This window comes from Leptinotarsa decemlineata, unplaced genomic scaffold (assembly GCF_025532065.1).
Source record: "Leptinotarsa decemlineata unplaced genomic scaffold, Ldec_3_MD MMD2_tig00004307_RagTag_RagTag, whole genome shotgun sequence".
Classification (NCBI taxonomy): domain Eukaryota; kingdom Metazoa; phylum Arthropoda; class Insecta; order Coleoptera; family Chrysomelidae; genus Leptinotarsa; species Leptinotarsa decemlineata.
In genome coordinates, this window is record NW_027412606.1 from 592,178 (window position 1) to 612,538 (window position 20,361).

Sequence of the window (20,361 nt, forward strand, 5' to 3'; positions counted from 1 at the left end):
AAACTCTGAATGAGGTTTATAAAATCAGGACAGGGCAGATAAATTTCCTTAGAATGGACTTTCATTGTCTGATATGATTCTGCTATGATTGGCAATCTATGAAAGAACAAATAAAATCAGAATGAATAGCTGAAATACCAAAATATATTATATAAATGAAACGTGAAATGGAAATACATTAAAACGAATAAAATAATCAAGATGCGAAATGATCACACAGTAAAAAGAAACATTTATTTATTTATTTATTCAACGGGTAGTCCCAATTACAATTTGTTATAAAACAAATGTGAAATCTCAACCAAATTAAAGATAATAAATACAATGAATACATAATACAATATAAAACGCAATACAATAATATAGTGAAAAAATCACAGTATAATTTTGTCATGGAGAAAAAAGGAAAAAAAAGTTTGCAAAATCTTTAACTGAACTAAAGATGATAAATACATAGCATAATAATAATAATATGATATATAGTATGGAAAGAAAACAATGTAATGATGAAATAGTATAGAATAATCAAAGGAAATGTTTCAGGAGATAATGCGACTCAATTCAACTTTGATAGTATTTGTGGAGCTGCTAAAGATATCAACCTGTTGATACATATTCCCATTTCTGAGCATTCAAGTGACAGGGGAGAAAAAACCATAATTTGTGGAGTGGAACGGAATTTAAAATGTTTCAGCACTGACTCTGGTCTGTTGGCATTCAAATTAATTAAAGATAAAATCTCCTTACAGTTGATGTTGCCAGTTGAAATTTTGCTTAAAAAACATACATCTGAAATAATTCTTCTATTCTCTAAAGATAATAGATTCATCTGATCTGTAATGTTGTTGTATGCATATTCTCCCCTTCTTAGACCTAATTTGTATGCACAGATCCTCAGGAGAATGTTTTGTACAGCTTCAATTTGGTTTTTGTGTATCTCATAACATGGGCACCAAATTATTGAAGCGTACTCCAATAATGATCTAACTAATGAACAATATAATAACTTGAGAGTGTTCAAACTGAATTCCTCACATGATCTATTGATGAAGCCCAACATCTTGAGTGATTTAGCTATAATATATTCACTATGAGATTTGAAGTTCAATTCACGATCGAACATAATTCCTAAGTCCTTTATCACTGATTCCCTATTAATTGGTATATTATTGATACTATAGTCATGTAGAATGATTCTAAAAAATGTTTGGCAGCAACATTTGGATATATTCAAATCAATTTGATTAATAACACACCATATATAAAATTGTGACAAATCTTCTTGTAGGAGTGGGACATCATCGTTTGTAGAAGAAATTAATTTGAATATTTTAACGTCATCAGCGAAAATCAGTACCTCACTATATTTTATAATTGTAGCTAGGTCATTAATAAATAGGTTGAATAGCAAAGGTCCACAGTGGAAACCTTGAGGAACACCCGAAGGAACAGGAATTGTAGATGATACACAGCCTTCTATTTTTACTATATGACTTCAACCAGATAAGGAACTCTGGATCCATTGCAAGGAAAAAAGGAAAAAATAGTGAAAAATCGAAAAACCAATAAACATTTCGAGCTAATTTATTCACAGGGTATCCGGTAAATGTAATTCTTGGAATCACAGTTCGTGTTTGGTTGCCTGGTTTTCGTGAGGCTGCTACGGATGTTGTTTCCAAATCTGAAGCAGGTTCTGAAATTGTACTTGGACTTCCTCTTCATTCTTTTCGACAATTGCACGACGTAGAGAAGTACAAAAAGTACTGGTTGTGATGGCTTCTCTTCCTTGCGCGAGGCTCAGGCTGTCTCTAGCGAAAGTCTGTTCCATTATCACTTTGGAGTAACCATTCCGTTGAAGATCTTTTTTGATGATGCCTAATTTTTTCTCGAGACCTTCCTTCTTATACAGTCCCGTGTGAGTGGGTTTTCGGTATCCAGATGTTTCCTATTCATTGTTAGTCCTCTTCACTAAAACGTCTAATGATGGCAATTTATTGTGAACCCCCTTCTTCATTTTGGAGGTGATGAAAGGCTTACGCTGTTGATGTGTTTCACAGAAGTGCGTAGGTCTGCATTCTCATGGTTCCGTACTATGAAAGTGTCGTCAACGTATCTCAACCAGACTCAGGGCTTCTTTAATGGAGTCTCAAACTGGTCAAAGTGGTGATCCCAATGGCAGTCTCTCATCTAGCGTAAAGGATTCGGGCTTCAGTTGAAAAAAACGGTTTCGTACACAGAATCCTAATAATTTCATGATCACTATAGGAAGATTCGTTCTATCTTCTAGGTACTCGTCTTCAGATAGCTTCCTCGTCTGTATGATTTAAAATGCTTTTTCGATAGGAACGTTGGTGTAAAGACTTTCCACGTCAAAACTAATTAATTGATCTTGCTCTGTGACTTCGAGTGCCACTATGCCAAAATGCCTTGAATTCTCCCAAAAAGATAATACAACACAACAAAAAAATATTTTTTGAATGTTTCCTACACTAAATTAGTCAATTTCTACTAATTTTGGGGTGATAAAAACGAAAATAACAATGAAAAATTTTTATTAGCTCTGGTTTTTGAGATACACAGTACTTAATCTTGAAGAGTAGTTATACTATACGTGAAAAGTGAAAGTACATAAAACTATATTGTTATGTTTCTTTTAGAATATTTTAAGTACAAAATTAATGAAAAAAACATTATTCTTAGTGTTTTGACAAATAAAAGAAGTTTGTACCACCAAATTTCAATTAAGTCCATCCGATTCATTGTAAGATCGCTGTCGTTTAGCTTGTCTTTTATAAAACACTTCTGGAGCATCCCTACACACAGACCAGCAGTAGTCTGCAAGCATTGCTTCATTCCAACGGCCCTGATATCTCTGTTCCATTAAGGCAATGTCTTGATGGAATCTTTCTCCATGTTCGTCACTCACAGCTCCACAGTTTTGTGGGAAGAAATTAAGATGAGAGTGAAGAAAATGAATTTTTAAGGACATGTTGCATCCAAGTTGTTGGTAAGCTTGAAGAAGCTCTTTAACCAATGCTGTGAAGTTATCATCTCTTTTGTTACCTAAAAACCCATGTACAACCCCCTTAAAGGCTTCCCAGGCTCTTTTTTCATTTCCTGTTAAATCATGTCAAAAGCAGGATCATTTACGATTTCACGGATTTGAGGCCCAATAAAGATGCCTTCCTTGACTTTAGCATCACTCAACCTGGGAAACTTTGCTCTCAAGTACTTAAAAGCTTGTCCTTCCCGGTCCATGGCCTTCACAAAGTTTTTCATTAGTCCCAACTTAGTATGTAATGGGGGAAGGAGAACATCCTTAGGATCTGCAAGAGGCTCGTAAACTACATTTTTCTCATTAGGGTTTAGGTCTCGTGTAGGCCAGTTCATTTTTTTATAGTGAGATTTTCTATCCCGACTGTTTTAGAAGATTCCACTGTTGTAGTCTTGACCCTAACAGCTCAGCCTTTTCCTTAGACAAGCGAAGATCTCTTATAAGGTCACCTCTGCTTGACTAATTCTGTGCGGATCACTAGACCTATCGCTTACCTCAAAATCAGGGTCATAGGATGTAGAAGGATGGGTTGCTCCTTCTAAACAGTCTTCATCACCTTCCTCTGAAATTTCATAGTTTTGGGGTGGAGAAGGGACTGGCAAATTGTCTGAGTGTGGTACAGGCCGAAGAGCAGATGGGAGATTAGGGTATTTAACCGTTCCTCTTTTCTTCATAGATAAACCTTGCTTAATGGGAGGAGTTAAGCAGAAATAACAGTCGTCTGTATGATTGGTAGGCTCACGCCAAACCATAGGTACTGCAAAAGCCATTGCGCGGTTTTTATTTTTCAGCCACTCTCGCAATATGACGGAACAAGAATTACAACATATATGAGGAGCCCATGATTTATCTTGGTCCCCAACTTTCACACCAAAATAATGTTCATAGGCTGTCTTAACGATAGGTGTCATTTTACGTTTCTGAGCCTTAAATGTTATTTCACCACATATATAGCAAGAGCTATCGACAGAATTCACACACTTTCGAGGCATTTCAGATCAGCACTCAAATTAATTTAAAAATCAACTTCACACGATAATTTCAATAGCAACCACGTGCGTACAATTGACAAACTCACATAGGTTATGTTTACTACTTAAGAACAGCTGATGAGAGGGGTGTTATGTAAACAAACATGTGTACAAACTGTTGGTGATGAAATATTTCATTTGTTGAAAACTCAATATACATATATATAATATAATGATACTATATCTTGAACACAAGAGCTAATATATAATTTTTATGGTCACTTTCGGTTTTAACACGTGGAAATACATTAAAACCATCTAATTTCAACCCCGAAACAAAAACTTTGTTGTGTTGTTCAAGACAATAAAAATAATTTATTGTCTTGAAGTGGTTGTATCATTGAAAGTAGAAATCGAACAAGTTCTGGGTGAACGAGTTTCTGGAAAAAATGGTTGGTCTGAGCGGAACACTCTCCTTGTGAATTTTGGCTAGTTCACATAGGTGAGGGGGTAACTCTGGTGCAGCGATTTTCGAAAAATAGACTTGGCTATTTCACAAAGCCTGGTACAACATCCTTTCAATTGATGCAGAGGGGTCCGGTACAATATTGGTATTGCTCTTTATGGAGAATATCGTCTGCTCATAAAGATCAGTATCCATCACAAAAGTAGCGTCTCCCTCATCTGCAAGTATGATCTCGATGGAGTTATCTCTACGTAGGCCGTTCACAGCTCTTCGTTCTTCATCGCTAATGTTAGATGTTGAAACTGGTTCTCGATCCAGCTGTTTTCTGATTTTTCATCTATATCCTTCTGCCTCGGTCTGATCACCTACCTGTTGCTTCATCTACCATACTCCTCAGGCCAATAAGGACCAGGCAAATACGGCTGTCGTCGACTTTATCGAATCTTGAGCAATTAATTTTCATGCTGACAGAAATTTCGCTCACTTCGATTGATCAAATCAGTATTTACTGAGATATCAAAGTTTGATGTAGACTCATATATAATGGTAATGAATTTCGAATGTAACAACAGAGAAGACAGTGAATTTCATTTACAGAAATGACTCATGAATGTTGGTTGCTGCACCTAAGAAAGAAATATATAAATAGTGTCACTCCAAAAAAGAGACATTTGATATACGAATATTTCAGAACAAATAAAAGGAGTTGTCACTTGATATACAGATTGTGAGTGGTAATATTATTCCTTTGTTGGGAGTTATGATGAAACGAATACTCATGGATCGAGGAGAATTCATCCAGATCCTGAAGAGATAAATGTGCTGGAACTGCCAAACCCAACTAACCGGAATAACTTTCCAGGATTTCCACAAAATGAGCGAAGGACAAAATGAAAATAAATCTGATTCATTGCTATAATTTCAATCATCAATAACCCCTGATATCAGATAATTCCGTAGGAAGCCAGTGAAAAGACTTAACGAATTGTTCTGACATGTTCTGTGATGTGTGTTCTCCGAAAGTAGAGTAAGTTTGGCCATTTGAACCCTTGTTCATACGTTGACAGATAGTGGTGTCAGTTCGATGGGAGAGCTGCCAAATCTCTGACATTATTCAGGCTTGTTTTAATAGGTTCTATCAACTACAGATGTGAAGAAGAGTGTGAGGATATGATACTGAAAGATGACAATATTCAATAAATTATCTGAGTCATCTATAAAACTCACGAATGAAGTGAACAAAGCCGTCGATTCATCAATTTTCGATATATTCATATACTACAATTCCAAAATAATAGGCACTAAGTTCTCAGAACTGACTGAGGTATTTGCTTTAATCTGTTTCTTGCAGTGGCATACGGAAATTATAATGAGCAGATGAGGAACAATGATGATGAAATATATAGAATCACAGCCTCAACAGCAATGTTACTATCTTCATTCGGGTTTGAAGGTCGTCATAGTTTGGAACTGCATCCTAACGTTCCGCCAGCACGAGTGGCTGACTTTGTCAGAGGTTTATTCGTCTTGATGATTCACCGATGACTGGTGATTTCTAGTTCGTGGGTTGTATTTATAGTGACGCAGGTAGGCTGTCTCTCTTGTTGATGCGTTGCTTTCAGTGTGGGATTCCAAATCTCCTCTTCTCTGCTGGAGTTTTCGTATGTTTATGGATTTCTATGGCTTTCTCTACAAGCCGATTCTAATATCCATGATCGGGGGCAAGTAGTTTCATACCTCCAAACAGTATTGTGTGATCTCTTTCACTAAGCTCGTCTTCCTCTACTCTATTCAACCTAATCTACAGTTTCTCTAATGATCATTCAGCCTTGTACCCATGGATCTTTTAGTGTTACCGATATAAACTTTTCCGCAGGTGCATGGTATACGATATACCCCCGCAGCTGATAGTGGATCTCTTTCGTCTTTCGCAGATCTCAGGCTTTGTTGTATTTTCCTGGTGAGCTTGAACAATGTTTCTATTTTTTGCTTCTCTGAGATTTTTCCGATTCTGTCTGTAACCCTAGGGATGTACAGTATAACTGCACTTATAACCGTTCGAGTTTCCTTCTTATTTTGACTTGTGCAAGTCTTCAGTTTTCTGGCCTTGTTGATTTCGGTCACACTGTATCCATTTGATCTTAAAGTCACTTGAAGATGCTCCAATTCTTCTTGTAGGTGTTCCGGTTCACATATTTTAAAGGGCACGTTCCTACAGGGTGTTGATAATTCCCCTCTTGTGTGTCGTTATTCGATATACTTTATGTGTCAGTCGTGTGCCACGCCTTTTGACGAGTATATCTAGAGAAGCTATCAGTTGATCCTGTTCAGTCTCCATGGTGAACTTGATGCTAGGGTGTTGAGCATTAATGTGGCCTATAAAAGGATTTAGTCTGTCCTCTCATGTCTCCAGATGATGCAGGTATCATCCACGTATCGTAGTTCAATGGTTGGTTTGGAAGAAGTTGGCTATCACCGGGCTGAGTAGACTTCCCATCGCTACACTGTCTAATTGCGCACAGAAATAAATAGAAATCCATAAATATACGGAAATAGTGGTTGATAAAATATTGAAATCGATTGATAAAATTGTTCTTATCAACTTTGGATAATCGACACGATTATTTGATATTTTGTACAACATTGATATATCAGTCATTTTTCTCCTCTGTCAGAGATACCAGAGATTTACATCAATTATGAACATATCTGTTTAACGAACTGTCTATTTTGAAAACTCCCAATTCTCTGTTGGTAAATCGTATATTGCGGACTTCAAACGACGGATGCAAAGTTCAAACGTCTGGGCTGAAGAGTTCCGAGCCTAAGGGAAAAACCACGTTTTTTTTGTTCAAAACTGGCTTAATTTATCAACGTAATCTCCAACAGAAGCCATGCAATCATTTCAGCGCCGCTCTAACATTTCAATAACACTTTACTAGAACGAATTGTCTTTTGCCTCAAAATAGACCTCACTTTCAGAAATAACTTCTTCATTCGAGAGGAACTTCTTACTGGTGAGCATTTTTGAGATCTGCGAATAGCCAGTAGTCGCTGGGAGCCAAATCTGGCGAATACGGTGGATGTGGAAGCAATTCAAAAGTCAATTCATGTAGTTTTGTCATCATTTTCATTGACTTATGACACAGTGCATTGTTTTTATGAAACACATTTTTTCTATTTGCCACATACCGTCGTTTCTTCGCAATTTCGGCCTTTTAACGCTATATAATATCCACTGTTGATTATATTTCCCTTCTCAAGATAGTCGATGGATATTACACTACACACATTGCAAAATACCGGGGCCATAGCCTTTCCAGCTGATTGTTGTGCTTGTGTACGTACGAGGTTCACTAGCTGCTCTTCACTCAGATGATGATCGTTTTGATTCCGGAATGAAGTGATGGATCCATGTTTCATCTATCGTCACATTTTGACGCAAAAATTTCGGTTTGTTATGTTCAAACATGGCCAAACACTGCTCATCATCATAAATTTGTTGTTTGTTTTTGCTCGATTGTTAGCTCGCGCGGCGCTTACTTTGAATAGAGATTTCTCATAGTCAAATGCTCATGGAATATAAAGCCAACAAACACATTTTTTGATATCTTTATAATATCAGCTAACTTACGCTACTTCGATCACGTCTTCGATCAATCGAAACGATTTGGTGGATTTTTTTATGTTTTGCATCATCGGTGTCTCTACGGCCACGTTTGGAGTCAGCAAATCGACATTTAATTGTTGTTTCTGATAGAGAGTAGTATAAAACTTTTCAAGCCATCAAGAAGCAGTGTAAAATTAAAACACGAAGTTGTTTTTGATCCATTGTTTTGAAAGTAACAAATATAGTGTCACTCTTAGCACTATAACACACAAACTTATGAGTAGAATATCATGAAACTTCAACAGCTTTCTTTTGAAGGTAAGTACTAACTGAAGAGGAAGTGAATGCAACAAAATCAACGCCATCTGTGTGTTAGGCCCGAGACTTTCCAGCCATTGTAGTATATAAAAGTAATATAGATTCAGCAGGGTTTTTGCGTTTCTGAAATGTCTTGTATTGCTGATAATCAGTCTTAATAACCCAATAATCGATTACACATGTTAGCAGTTTCCTCTATGTGGGATTTGAAAATCATTTTCACTCCTAAATAGCGTACTTCATTTACCGTCTCAATTATATTGAGACGGTGAATTTGGTATTAAAAATGAATGGGATGAAATGGGTAAAAGTAATTTTCAATTATTTACCATAATTTAAAAATACAATTAAGGAATTTTTTTTTGAAATAATGTTTCAAAGAAAAAATTTCTCTACCAATCTTCCTGTATATATTCAATTCTTACATACGGATCTCAAAATGTTCAAATTATGTACAAGCCACATTATCGAGCCAAAAAAGAGAGTTAACTTTCACCAAATCTTTCATTATGCTTATTTTTTTTGCACAGTTCAGATTAATACTTACAATTAACACTGAGCGATATCCTTTTGCTTACGGCTGGCGGAATGTCATTGCTAGCAATGCAAAGATATGCTCCCATTTGTCGTCTGTCCAATCTCCAGAAATGCATATGAGTCCCACTATAAACCTCCACTGAAAAAAAAACACAATTCACCAAATATGTTTTGCTTGATTAGAAAAGAAATTTATTAACTCACGGAAGTGAGTGGAGGTAAATGGAAAAGATTAAAGCTTCTGCAGGTAAAAAAACCGTGTAGGGAAGATTTCATCTCAAGGCTCTCAACCCCAGGGTTGTAGAGCATTTGTTGTTCAGCCTAGCACCACTAATGGGACCTGGTGGGTTGAAACAGCGCTGACAGTTGAGGAAGAGATAACCAGAACGCCTAGTATCCTAAAGCAGCTGTTGGATACTTCTTTTGTCAATTTTAGAGCTTTGAAAAACTTGTACTTTCGCGTAGGGATTTGGGAATTTATATTTCTCCATATTCTTTCACAAAGGCTGGATTTGAACACAATTACACCTTCCGTATGGAAAACCATTCTCCCGGAGAATCCAGTCTTCTCTACTCGGGAATAGTACTTTACAAGGCAATTCGTAGTTGAGGTCTTTTTCAGAATGCTGCGACTTCCAGTGTCAACCAACAGTCTTTTGCACTTCAGAAAAAATATGGAGAGGAAGTAGATCTAGAAGTATCGCCATGGCCGCTGACGGAGTGGTTAGACAGTTATCACATAAATCCAAAGGATTTGTTTGGCACCTAAACCCCAAGTTTTATCACAAATCTTCCGACATGTCCATAGGGACAGTCTGGCTTTGTGTAAATCTTTTTCAAGTGACCGTTCCAGGTGAGTTATTTATCAAGGACAAGATATTTCACCCCAATTCCAAATGGAATGACTTCACCATTGGAGAAAAGTGGCGTTGGATTATCCAATTTTCTTTTTTTGGTGAAGGAGATTACCAGAGTTCTGCTGAGGTTGACAGACATCTGCTCCCTCAGAAACCATGTGTAAACAACGTCCATCGTATTCTGTAGGATATTAGAAGCTACCCTTCTCGACGTGCACCTTGTCAAGATGACAAGGTTATCTGAATAAGCTTGCAGATATACTTTTCTTCTATCGAGGGCATCAAGCAGACTATCCATCAGGAGTGACCACAGAAGAAGAGATAGTACCTCACCTAGAGGGCAGCCTCTATTGACCCTGAACCTAATAGTCTCGCTTTGAAGAGTTGTAGTTGCAGTGCTGTTTACCAGCATGGCATTGATCCAGCCAGTTATGGTCTACTCTATGTTTTTTCTAGCTAGAGATGATCCTCTAGATTTAGGTTGTCAAATATCGAGAACTACAGCAACCGCAATCTCCTTGTTGTCAAGAGATTCGAAAATATTCTCTACAAAGTTGTTTGATGCTAAATCTGTCGATTTGCCGGTTTGATAAGCGTACTGGTGGTTATTCAGGGGGGATGAATATAATGCCACCCTCCTGATGTGACCGTCCAGTATCCTCCCTAGTCCTTTCAACAGGAAGGATGTGCTTCCAACCAACTAGGTGGAAAATAGTTCCACGCCAGACTAGCTTTATACAATTTTCTGAGGATGGATAAAATTATTTCCAGTCCGTTTTGAAGAAGAGCTGGAAATATACCATCCTCTTCAGGATATTTGAAGGGTTGAAACGACTTGATAGCCAATTCAACAGCCGGTTGAAGCCGGTGAATGGTAGCCCATTATGAAGTATACTCATACATTTGAAATCTGAAAACAAGGTTATATAGGGAGTTGGTAGGTGAGCTGGAAGGGGAGGTAGTTGAATGAACAAGGGTTCCAACTTTGAAATTCACCACTGGAGATTATGGAAATTACTAGTGTTGTCAAACTTATAGATTCAGGAGTGGAGACCAACATAAATCGAGTTGCCCGTTGTATATATTTCGGGTTTTGAATTGATTCATCATTTCCATGGTTTCCAATAAATTCATTTTCTTCCCTATGTTACATTCTAGATTTTTTGACCAAACAGATGTTCTCATGGAGCCTCATGTCGAAATTTCTACCGGTTTGTCCTGTATATACTGCAGAGCATTCACCACACTATTCGATATATACCTGATTTTTTCATTATATCTCCTTTGGATTCTGCATTGACAGGATTCTGCGTAAATTATTATTACTTATGAAAGCTGTTGTTATTTTGTGTTTAGTGGAGTAATTTTGTGATTGGTTTTATATTTGAAACCTTTGTTTATTCAACTACCTTTCCTTCCAGCTCACCTAAAAACTTCCTACATAACCTCGTCTTCATATTTCAACTGTATAAGTTAGTTTTATACAGTTGGGCTACCTATCGGGTGCGTCCCCAGGTTGCGGATAGGGAAACGGCCAGGGGACTGGAGGCCCTCTCCGGGAAGTCAATGGGGCCTTACGGACGGGGTCGCCGGACTCCTGGTCAGTAGCAGAAACAAGTAGGGTGACGGGAACTGAAACTCCCCAATATCCTTTGCAAAACTTGCCACCGTGGACCAGCCTACCCAAGCTAAGGTGTAATAAATCGTGCTGACAGCCGAATGGACGTTTGCGCCTTGGAAAGGCTAAGGCGCAAGCGTATTTGCAGCGCCGAGGACAAAAGGAGGAAGAGAGCAAAGGAGGCAGGAGTGGCAGCCACTCTAAGGGCAACCTCCTCCTTCCCCACTCCAACAGCAAGGGTACTTCCTGCAGGGGCCGCCAAGAGCTCCGCCTTCAATAAAGGCAAGGAACCGGCCTGCCCCTGCAGGAAAGCTCCCTCACTTTTGCACCTCCACGGAGGGAACCCCAAGAAGGTTGAAGAAGCCGCGCGATGACACTTTCCAAAACCTTCGCGGAGGCTACCGTGAGACACCTCAAGGTTGCCAAAGAGAGTGTGTATATTACTGGAGTTTTTTCCCAACACCAGATTGTTTTTTTAAAGGGTATTGTAGATGTAAAGGTTGAGAATGAATGAAATCTCGACTTTCAGAAAGGACAAAAACCAAGATAAATATTTGGAAATATTGTCAAGGAACTAGGTATGAAGGTGATTTTTAAAACAAGTCATACACTACAGAGCCTTTTGGGAAGTCCAAAAGACAAAGTCGAGAACTCGGAAAAGTCTGGAATTTACGAAATTGAATGTAAGGACTGCGATGCAAAATATTATGGACAGACAAAAAGATCTATTGAAGTAAGATATAAGGAACACATAGCACACTTAAAATATTAAAGACCTGAAAAATCAGCAGTCGCCAATCATATTTTGCAACAAAACCATTTCATAGACTTCAGTTCATCAAGATTAGTTAGACAAGTTAACAAAAACAGACAACTAGATGCCTATGAGAGTGTAGAAATAAGTATCGAAACACGTGTTAAAAATAACGATTCGGTGTTGGGAAAAAAATCCAGTGATATTCAATTCTACACCAAAGGTTCCAAAAACGTTCAAAGAGAGTGTGTGCTCAGCCAGTCTAGGCCAATATAAAGGAGATGTTTCCTAGTGACCTGTCTACCTTCCTGGGAAAGGACAGGATGGACGATGACCTAGGAAGGACAACTCTTCGGGAGGATGTACAATGGGTCTCCTGTGGCCTAAGTGCTATGAGTCTACACTCATCTCCCTACTTTACAGATACATATACAATTTTACACAGATTTCCGAAACTCTTACGGATGGAACCGTTATAAATGACACCATGGGTCTGACTGGAAAATTACTTTCATTTAATTTGATGAGAGAACGTAGTTCAGCTGGTTGTGGATTCATGGCAAATTACCTGCGTCTGTTGAATTCACGCATCACTACCTCTATCGACTTGATGGTTTCTTTCGAAGGGTTCTGTTGAAAGGTTGTTGGATCATCCCCCAGAATATTCTAAGATCCAAGACTCAAAAAATCAAGGATTTACCTTCTGCTTTCACCTACGGCATCTTTATACAAAAAATGCGGGAATATTCCAAATAATTTTTTTTAATAAAGTATAGTTTAGGTGAGTTGTAGTTGGACGAAATGCATTTATTACAAGGTCAAATCAATTATTGAACAGTAACTCATGTATTTCATCGTTTTCATCATAGTAGTGGTCGCTGCGATGCTGTATACTAGTAATAATTATCGAAACTTCCTCTATATATTCGTTCAATCCAACACCCTTTTGCTGCCAAACGTGTGGCTGGGAAACGTTCGACATTTCGAAAGAATGAAAGAAGTGAAAAGGGTCTTTGTGTCTACTGACAGACCTTTGTTTAATGAAAAATCAAACGTTATTTACCACATTCACGTTCCACTTTGTGTTCCGTGTTTTCTTTTTCAGCAGCTGTCGGTGAAAATTGATGTTCGTTACCCTGAATGTCGTATAATTAATAACTGAGACCGGAAAACCCACGTTGTTCCAAGTAACAGACGAGAGATTATTTGAAATATTGGAGCATGCTGGAAAGCGACAACAAAATCTTTCTCACTGCGGTACTCGTTATACGCAGAACTCGTGGATTTCAGTGTGGGGTAATTGGAAATCGTTTTTGAGTTTCATATTTTAATGTGTCTTATTGAATTTCTAGATAGGATAAATTATTCATAAAGAAAATTGAATTGTGAGTTCATAAGACCACCAGGGTTCAGAAAATGTGGTAAATTTTCATTTTCTTCAGGAAATATTCATTCATCGATCAATTTTTTTTATCCTCAGATATATATATATATATATATATATATATATATATATATATATATATATATATATGCCAGCATTTCTTCCAATCCACGGACTAGTTCTGCTCTGACCAGTTCTACTGACTTTGATATATCCTTGAGCCCTCTCTGTCTTTTCATGAGACTCTTCAATCTTAGGATCAGGAGAAGGTCACAAACGCCCAATTCTGGTGAATACGGTTGCTGAGGCATGATAACGGTGTTGTTTCTGTCAAACAATTACGAATAAGTAATGACGAGTGAGCAGGTACATTAACATGATGCAAAAGCCATGAATTATTTTTCACAATAGCGGACGTCTTCTTCGTATACTTTTTTTCAAGGACAAAACACAAGCACTACAGGAAACTCGAACACCTCCCGTGAAACTATCCATTGGAGAGAGACAAATCTCCAACCTCTCTTCGATGCTCCAGGCTATCAAGTTTGCACGAGATGTTCGCGTCTCCAATCAGGCGGATGGCTTTTTTCTGGATGAAATCCAGCAATTCCAGGGTATGTTTGGGAGCACAGCTCCATACATGAGAACAATACTCCAAAGACCCGTGAGTTGGGCTGCCTATCGTGCGCGTCTCCAGCTGTTGGATAGGGGAACGGCCAGGGGACTGGAGGCCCTGTCCGGGAAGCGAAGGTGTCCTTACGCTAAACTAAAACCCCCAAAAGCCTTTGCAGAACATGCTACCGTGGACCAGCGTACCCAAGCTAAGGTGTAAGGAATCGTATAGACAGCTGAATGGTGACCGTATATCAGGTCACGAACGATCTCCTTGCGAAACCTCATTGAAATCAGCCTACCTCTGGTAATGCGGGGCTCTGCCAGAGGTGACCAACTCTTTCTTTGCTACTCGTGGGAACACACATGAATAAAACAACAGAAACAACAAAAACAAAAACTATTCTTGAGGCTTGACAGAAGTGCCCACCTCAATCTAAGGCGATAGCTGAGGATGAACAGAAGTGTCCATCCCAATCTACCGCTTGGAATGAGGCTGGATACAGCAGATCACCTTCAACAGCAAGGGCACTTCCTGCGACGGGAGCCAAAAGCTCCGCCTTGAATGAAGGCAAGAAACCAACTGCCTCTGCAGGAAAGCTCCCTCACTTGTGCACCTCCACGGAGGGAACCCCAAGAAGGTTGAAGAAGCCGCGCAACGACAATAATATCGCTGCACCTTCCAAAACCTTCGCGGAGGCCACCGTGGGACACCTCAAGGTTGCCAAGGAATATGTGTTCGTCGAGTCTTGGCTTACACCTGTCAATATGAAGGAGATGTCTCCAAGTTACCTATTCACGTTCCTGGAAAGGATAGGATGGACGATGACCTAGAAGGACAACTCCTTGGGAGGATGTACAAAGGGTCACATGTGGCCTGAGTCCTGTGAGTCTACACTCACCCTCCCTGCTCTACAGATACCAGAATACTCCAAAGAATGTCTGATCTGAGCTTCATAAAGCATCAAAAGTTGCTGAGGTGTGGAAAGTTTTCTGGTTTGGAGCAGTGTTCGAAGCTTTCGAAAAGCAGCATTTGCAATTCCAGCTACATGTTAATGCCAAGACATATTGGTGTCCATTTTAACCCCCCAACAAACTTATCAAAGCAGAAAGTGGAATTGTTTGATCTGACATTATTATATCCGGTTCAGTTGGGTTGGATGGAAGAGCAAGGTCTGCTTATGTTGCGATTCCTCTGTAGCTTGGTCAGAAATTGAATCCTGCCATTTGATAGGAGGTTATATTTTTGTTTATATATATATTTTTTCTTTGTATTTTCTTCCTATCAATAAAATCAATTATTATCATTATTATTATTAGCATTACATTTATCTTCTTGGAGAAAACCGATGCATGGGTTTTTGTGGCATTGAAATGAACCTGTTTACTCCCACCTGAATTTGAAATCACTTCTAGATCCTCATTAAGATGTGCAACCTCCTGCTGCCAGTGAAGATGTGCTCTGCAACCAATCTTCTGGAATCCAAATGTAATGACGAGACGAGTGTGCTGTCATCAGCAAAGCAATATATTGTATTCCTGATTTTTTCCAATGAGTCGTTGATATACAATAAAAAAGAGGGTCGGAGACAATATGGAACCCTAGGGAACACCAGCGTGAAAGTATTTTAGAGATAATCATCAATAGGCCACTTGCAGGAAACGTTTTTTCAGGAAGCTGGAAAGTCATACACAGAAGTGATTCGACAAGCCATATCATCGAAGTTTGGCCAGCAAACCCTCATTCCAGACACGGTAAAAAGCCTTAGAAATATCAAGCGCAACAGTTCTTAATGCTCCATGTTTCACTGATGCACTACGCTACGGTAATAAAAAAATAATGAGCGAAACCTGATATTTCATCGAACTTGGCGTGCTTTTTTGGTCTTGGCTCTTCTGGAATCTTTCATTGGAACGATTGGACTTTGGTTTTGATGCCGTTACCATATACCCATGATTCGTCACTAGTTATGATCCTTTCAAGCAGATCTGTTGCTAGTTGTAATGCTCATCCGACGTTTTGGTCAAGATTCAGCAATTTTGAAAGGAACTTTGCTGCTACACGGTTCATGACTGAAATTTCTTGAAAAATTGCATGGCATGAGCCAACCGATATGCTGATATCCCCAGCAACTCATGTAATAATGATTCCATGATTCTCCATGACAATTGTCTTCACTTTCCCAACATTTTCATCGGTTGTTGATGTGCTGGGGCCTCCTAGCATATTGATATTGTTCCTAATGTTATTTGCTATTCATTGAAATCTTTACCAATTTTACATTCAAGGCGAAATCACAAAGTGCGGCCTTTGTTGATGTTGAAGACTGCTTATTATTTCCTGTAACTACGCGATGCCCACCCATGCATCGTACTGATGAAGCTTATGAGTCAGAAACACGTGTCCGCAGTTTGAAATTTTTGAGTGGTTTGTCAATAGGTTTTTTATTTTGATTCATTACGAAATCACTCACGAGACCATCTCGTGTTCTATCTTGGACCAGGATGTCACGTGTTTGCAGTTTGCAATTTTTGAGTGCTCAAAAATAGTCAGCAAGCCATCTCGTGTCATATATTATCAATGAATTTCTGTCAATTTGATCAGTATTTGTATTGCGCTGGAAATCAATATTCAAAGGTCCGACAAGTTCTGAGTTGCGAATATTATGAACGAAATTAACTCAGGTATCAGCTTTCACTGGTATCGAAATTCATTTTGAGGATGAAAACAGCGGCAGTTGAATTTTTCAAAATAATCTCACCTCATCAGAGTCGATGTGAAATTGTGTCGAGAAGTTATGTGTAAGAATAAGGATTTCTGATACTGTACCTTTTTCATAGTCTCGAAGACCTTTTCTAATCAATATGGGCTGTCCGTCTTCTCTTCTCCAATTGATTCTAGGCGTAGGATGACCAGCTGCTATACAAGATAATGTAGTGTTTTCGCCCTCCGAAATTGACATATCACCACTGGTGTTCTCATTGAGAATATCAGGAGGCACTAAAAAAAAAGAAAAAAAGAAAAATATATTCAAAACGTATTGGATCAATCTTGGGAAAATTTATTTGATGATTGATTCTGTTAGCACCGATGTTATGGAAGATTCCGGAAATGTACTTATGTTATGGAATGTACTCATTGGATGGAATGTACTCATGGTATGGAAAGTACTCATGTTTTGAAGGTCACTTGGTGATCTTTTTCAAAGAGGAAGATTAAAACTTTGAATCTTCCAGTTTGAAGATGATCACTTGGTGATCGAAACACATGTCGAGGTGTTAAAAATAACGATTTGGTGTTGGGGAAAAAATTCCAGTAATATGGAATGGAATGTACTCAGGTCATGGAAATTACTCATATCATGGAATATATTCATGTTATGAAATGTCATGGAATGAAATTTATTTATGTTATGGAATGTCATGGAATGAAATATCATGTTATGGAATGTACTCATGTTATGGAATGTATGTAATGTACTCATGTAATGGAATGTTCTCATGTTATGGTATTTACTACCAAAGATGATAAAACATATAGGAATAGTCACTTATAATCTAAAGATCTAAAAAATAAAAAATTCATACAATGTATGAAAAGCATTGTCGAGTAAATATTTCCTCAAGCGAGTTTTAAAAATAGAAATATTTGGCGCAACTAACTATTTCTTTAGGCAGTTTATTAAAAATCCTCAGACTCAAATATTCAGAAGATGTTATGGAATATCATGTTGTGACAAGTTATGGAATGTATCCATGTTATGAAATGTCATGTTATGGCATGTCATGCTGTGGAATGCCATATTATGTACTGTACTAATGTTGTGTAATGTCATGTTATGGAATGTACTCATGTTATGGAATGTCATGGAATGGAATGTTCTTAGCTTATGGAAGTTTCTGGAAATATACTCATGTTTCATATAAACTGCTCTATTCAATTTGAAACAAGTATTGAAATACTTATAGGTTTTGCTCAATAACAGTCCCGAATTAAATTAAATGGAGTTGTTTCTTGAGATGAATATCTTTTCAAAATTCGATTCGCTAGTAATTTATCCAAAAAATACACAGGAACTCAAAGATCTTCCAATACTCTAACTCTGTATGAGAATCATTGATTCGTCTGTCTTTCCATCTGACAGGAAATGAAGGAACACAAACAAATGTATCCGACTAAGTGCCAAGTTCAGCTTCAGCTCAAAAAAATTTTCGTATTTTGGTTGACCATCTTGTCCCATCACGAAAGATATACCTCAGGAGTCAAAACTTGTGTGAATGGAGGATCAACAAAATCTTACCTTCCAGACTTCTATTTTCAGCACGATCGGAGGATACGTAGACGTTTGATTGAAAAAGTAGAACGAACCATTCACGCTGAACTACTAACTATCTATACATTGTTTTGAGTATATTGAACTGTTTCGAGGGACATAGAAAAACAGTTTTGTTATCATCACTTTTTAAACTATAGAAGTAACGGCAGGTTCTTTACTTTTTCGATTGGAAAAAAACATGAATGTTTTGTATGTATGTTAAGATTTTTGTTGAATATTTTCTGAATTGTTGAAGATTTCAGACGAAAAAACACTTTTTCCGTTTTCAATGATAACATCAAAGTTAACACAACTGTAGCCTTGATGGAATATAAGTCTGTTCTCACATCTTCCAGAGGTATTCTGAGAAAACTTTGAGTTTTTCCATTTTTTCTGAAATATTTCTGAAACTAGTTCAAAGTCCGATTCAGAAATTATGAATCACTGTAAATATGACCAACAACTTTCACTCTGAAGACACAAATTTATTACAGCTGGAAGAAATCTTGTGAGAAAATAAAAATAAAAATGCAACAGGCATTGATGAAATTTCAGTAAAAATTTCAAATAACCTTCCCGAATCCGCTTTGAATACACTAGTGATGGCTATAAATAAATCCTTTTCCCTTGGAAATTTTCCTTCGTGTCTAAAACAGCTCTTGTAATTCCTATTTTAAAAGGTGGTAATGCAGAAGATCCACATAATTTTAGACCTATCTCCCTGTGCAAGATCTCAGCTTGGGACCACTCGATGTTGTGTTGATGGGTCCAAACATGGTCTGCTATTCCTGATTTGCTGGTTTCCTTCCGCTGTGTGTGATTCCTGATTTGCTGGTTTCCCTCCGCTGTGTGTGTTCCTTGGGCTCGGCAATGCGAACATTCAATGGCCTCTTAGTTTCACCAATATAGAATTTTCCGCACTCACAGGGTATCCGGTAAATGCAATTCTTGGAATCGCAGTCCGCGTTTGGTGGCCTGGTTTTCGTGAGGCTGCTACGGATAGTGTTCTTCTTATCCTATCCGAGGATCCTCTAATGAAGGGAAGTGCAAGCACTGATTGTGACGGCTTCTCTTCCTTATTATGAAGGTTTCGTCAACATATCTCAACCAGACTCGAGGTTTCTTGTGGGCTTCTTCAATGGCCAGAGTTTCAAACCACTCCATATATATGTTAGCTATGACTGGTGAAAGTGGCGATCCCATTGGCAGTCCCTCATCTTGTGTAAAGAGTTCGTCCTTCAGTTGGAAATAACAGTTTCGTACACATCATCCTAGTAATTCCATGATTACTTGTATAGGTAGACTCGTTCTCTCTTTCAGGTTCCCGTCTTTGGATAGCTTTCTCTGTATGATTTGGAGTGCTTCTTCGACCGGAACGTTGGTGTAAAGGCTTTCCACGAAACTAATTAGTTGATCTTCCTGTGTGACCTCAATTGACCCTAGTAGTTCGACAAAATGCCTTGAATTCTTTACAAAAGACGATGTTTTCCTTTGTAATGGTTGTATTAAGGGAAGTGAAAATCTAGACATGTTTTGAGTAGCCGAGCCTCTGGGGCTAATGATCGGTCTAAGCGGAACGTTCTTCTTGTGGATTTTGGGTAGTACATACAAGTGAGGGGGCTTACTGTGGTGCGGTATTAGCGATGATCTTTCCAAGGATTCCAAAATATGAGCCAGATAAAGTATTCTTTAATTTATGAAAGTAAAAAGCTGTATAATCACATACCTTACGAAATTAGGAAGGAAAAAAGCTATAAAAAGTTCAGAAATCTTGTTATGGATGCCCTTGCAACAGAAGCGTACTACAATCTTGATGCATATTACAATGGAACTTTGCTGTAATTTAATATAGGTGTTTTTTTT

The 20,361-nt window shown here is 38.2% G+C and overlaps 1 protein-coding gene across 1 annotated transcript in view; it reads right to left on the reverse strand.

The window, feature by feature from the left end:
- The window catches only part of LOC111516201 (lachesin), a 278,815-nt gene that overhangs the window by 49,274 nt on the left and 209,180 nt on the right, over window positions 1-20,361 (reverse strand). The window contains exons 4-5 of the mRNA XM_074178727.1: window positions 17,013-17,183; window positions 8,968-9,096 (exon numbers count right to left, since the gene is read on the reverse strand). Of these exons, the coding sequence (XP_074034828.1) occupies window positions 8,968-9,096; window positions 17,013-17,183 (300 nt within the window). The remainder of the gene's footprint in view (window positions 1-8,967; window positions 9,097-17,012; window positions 17,184-20,361) is intronic.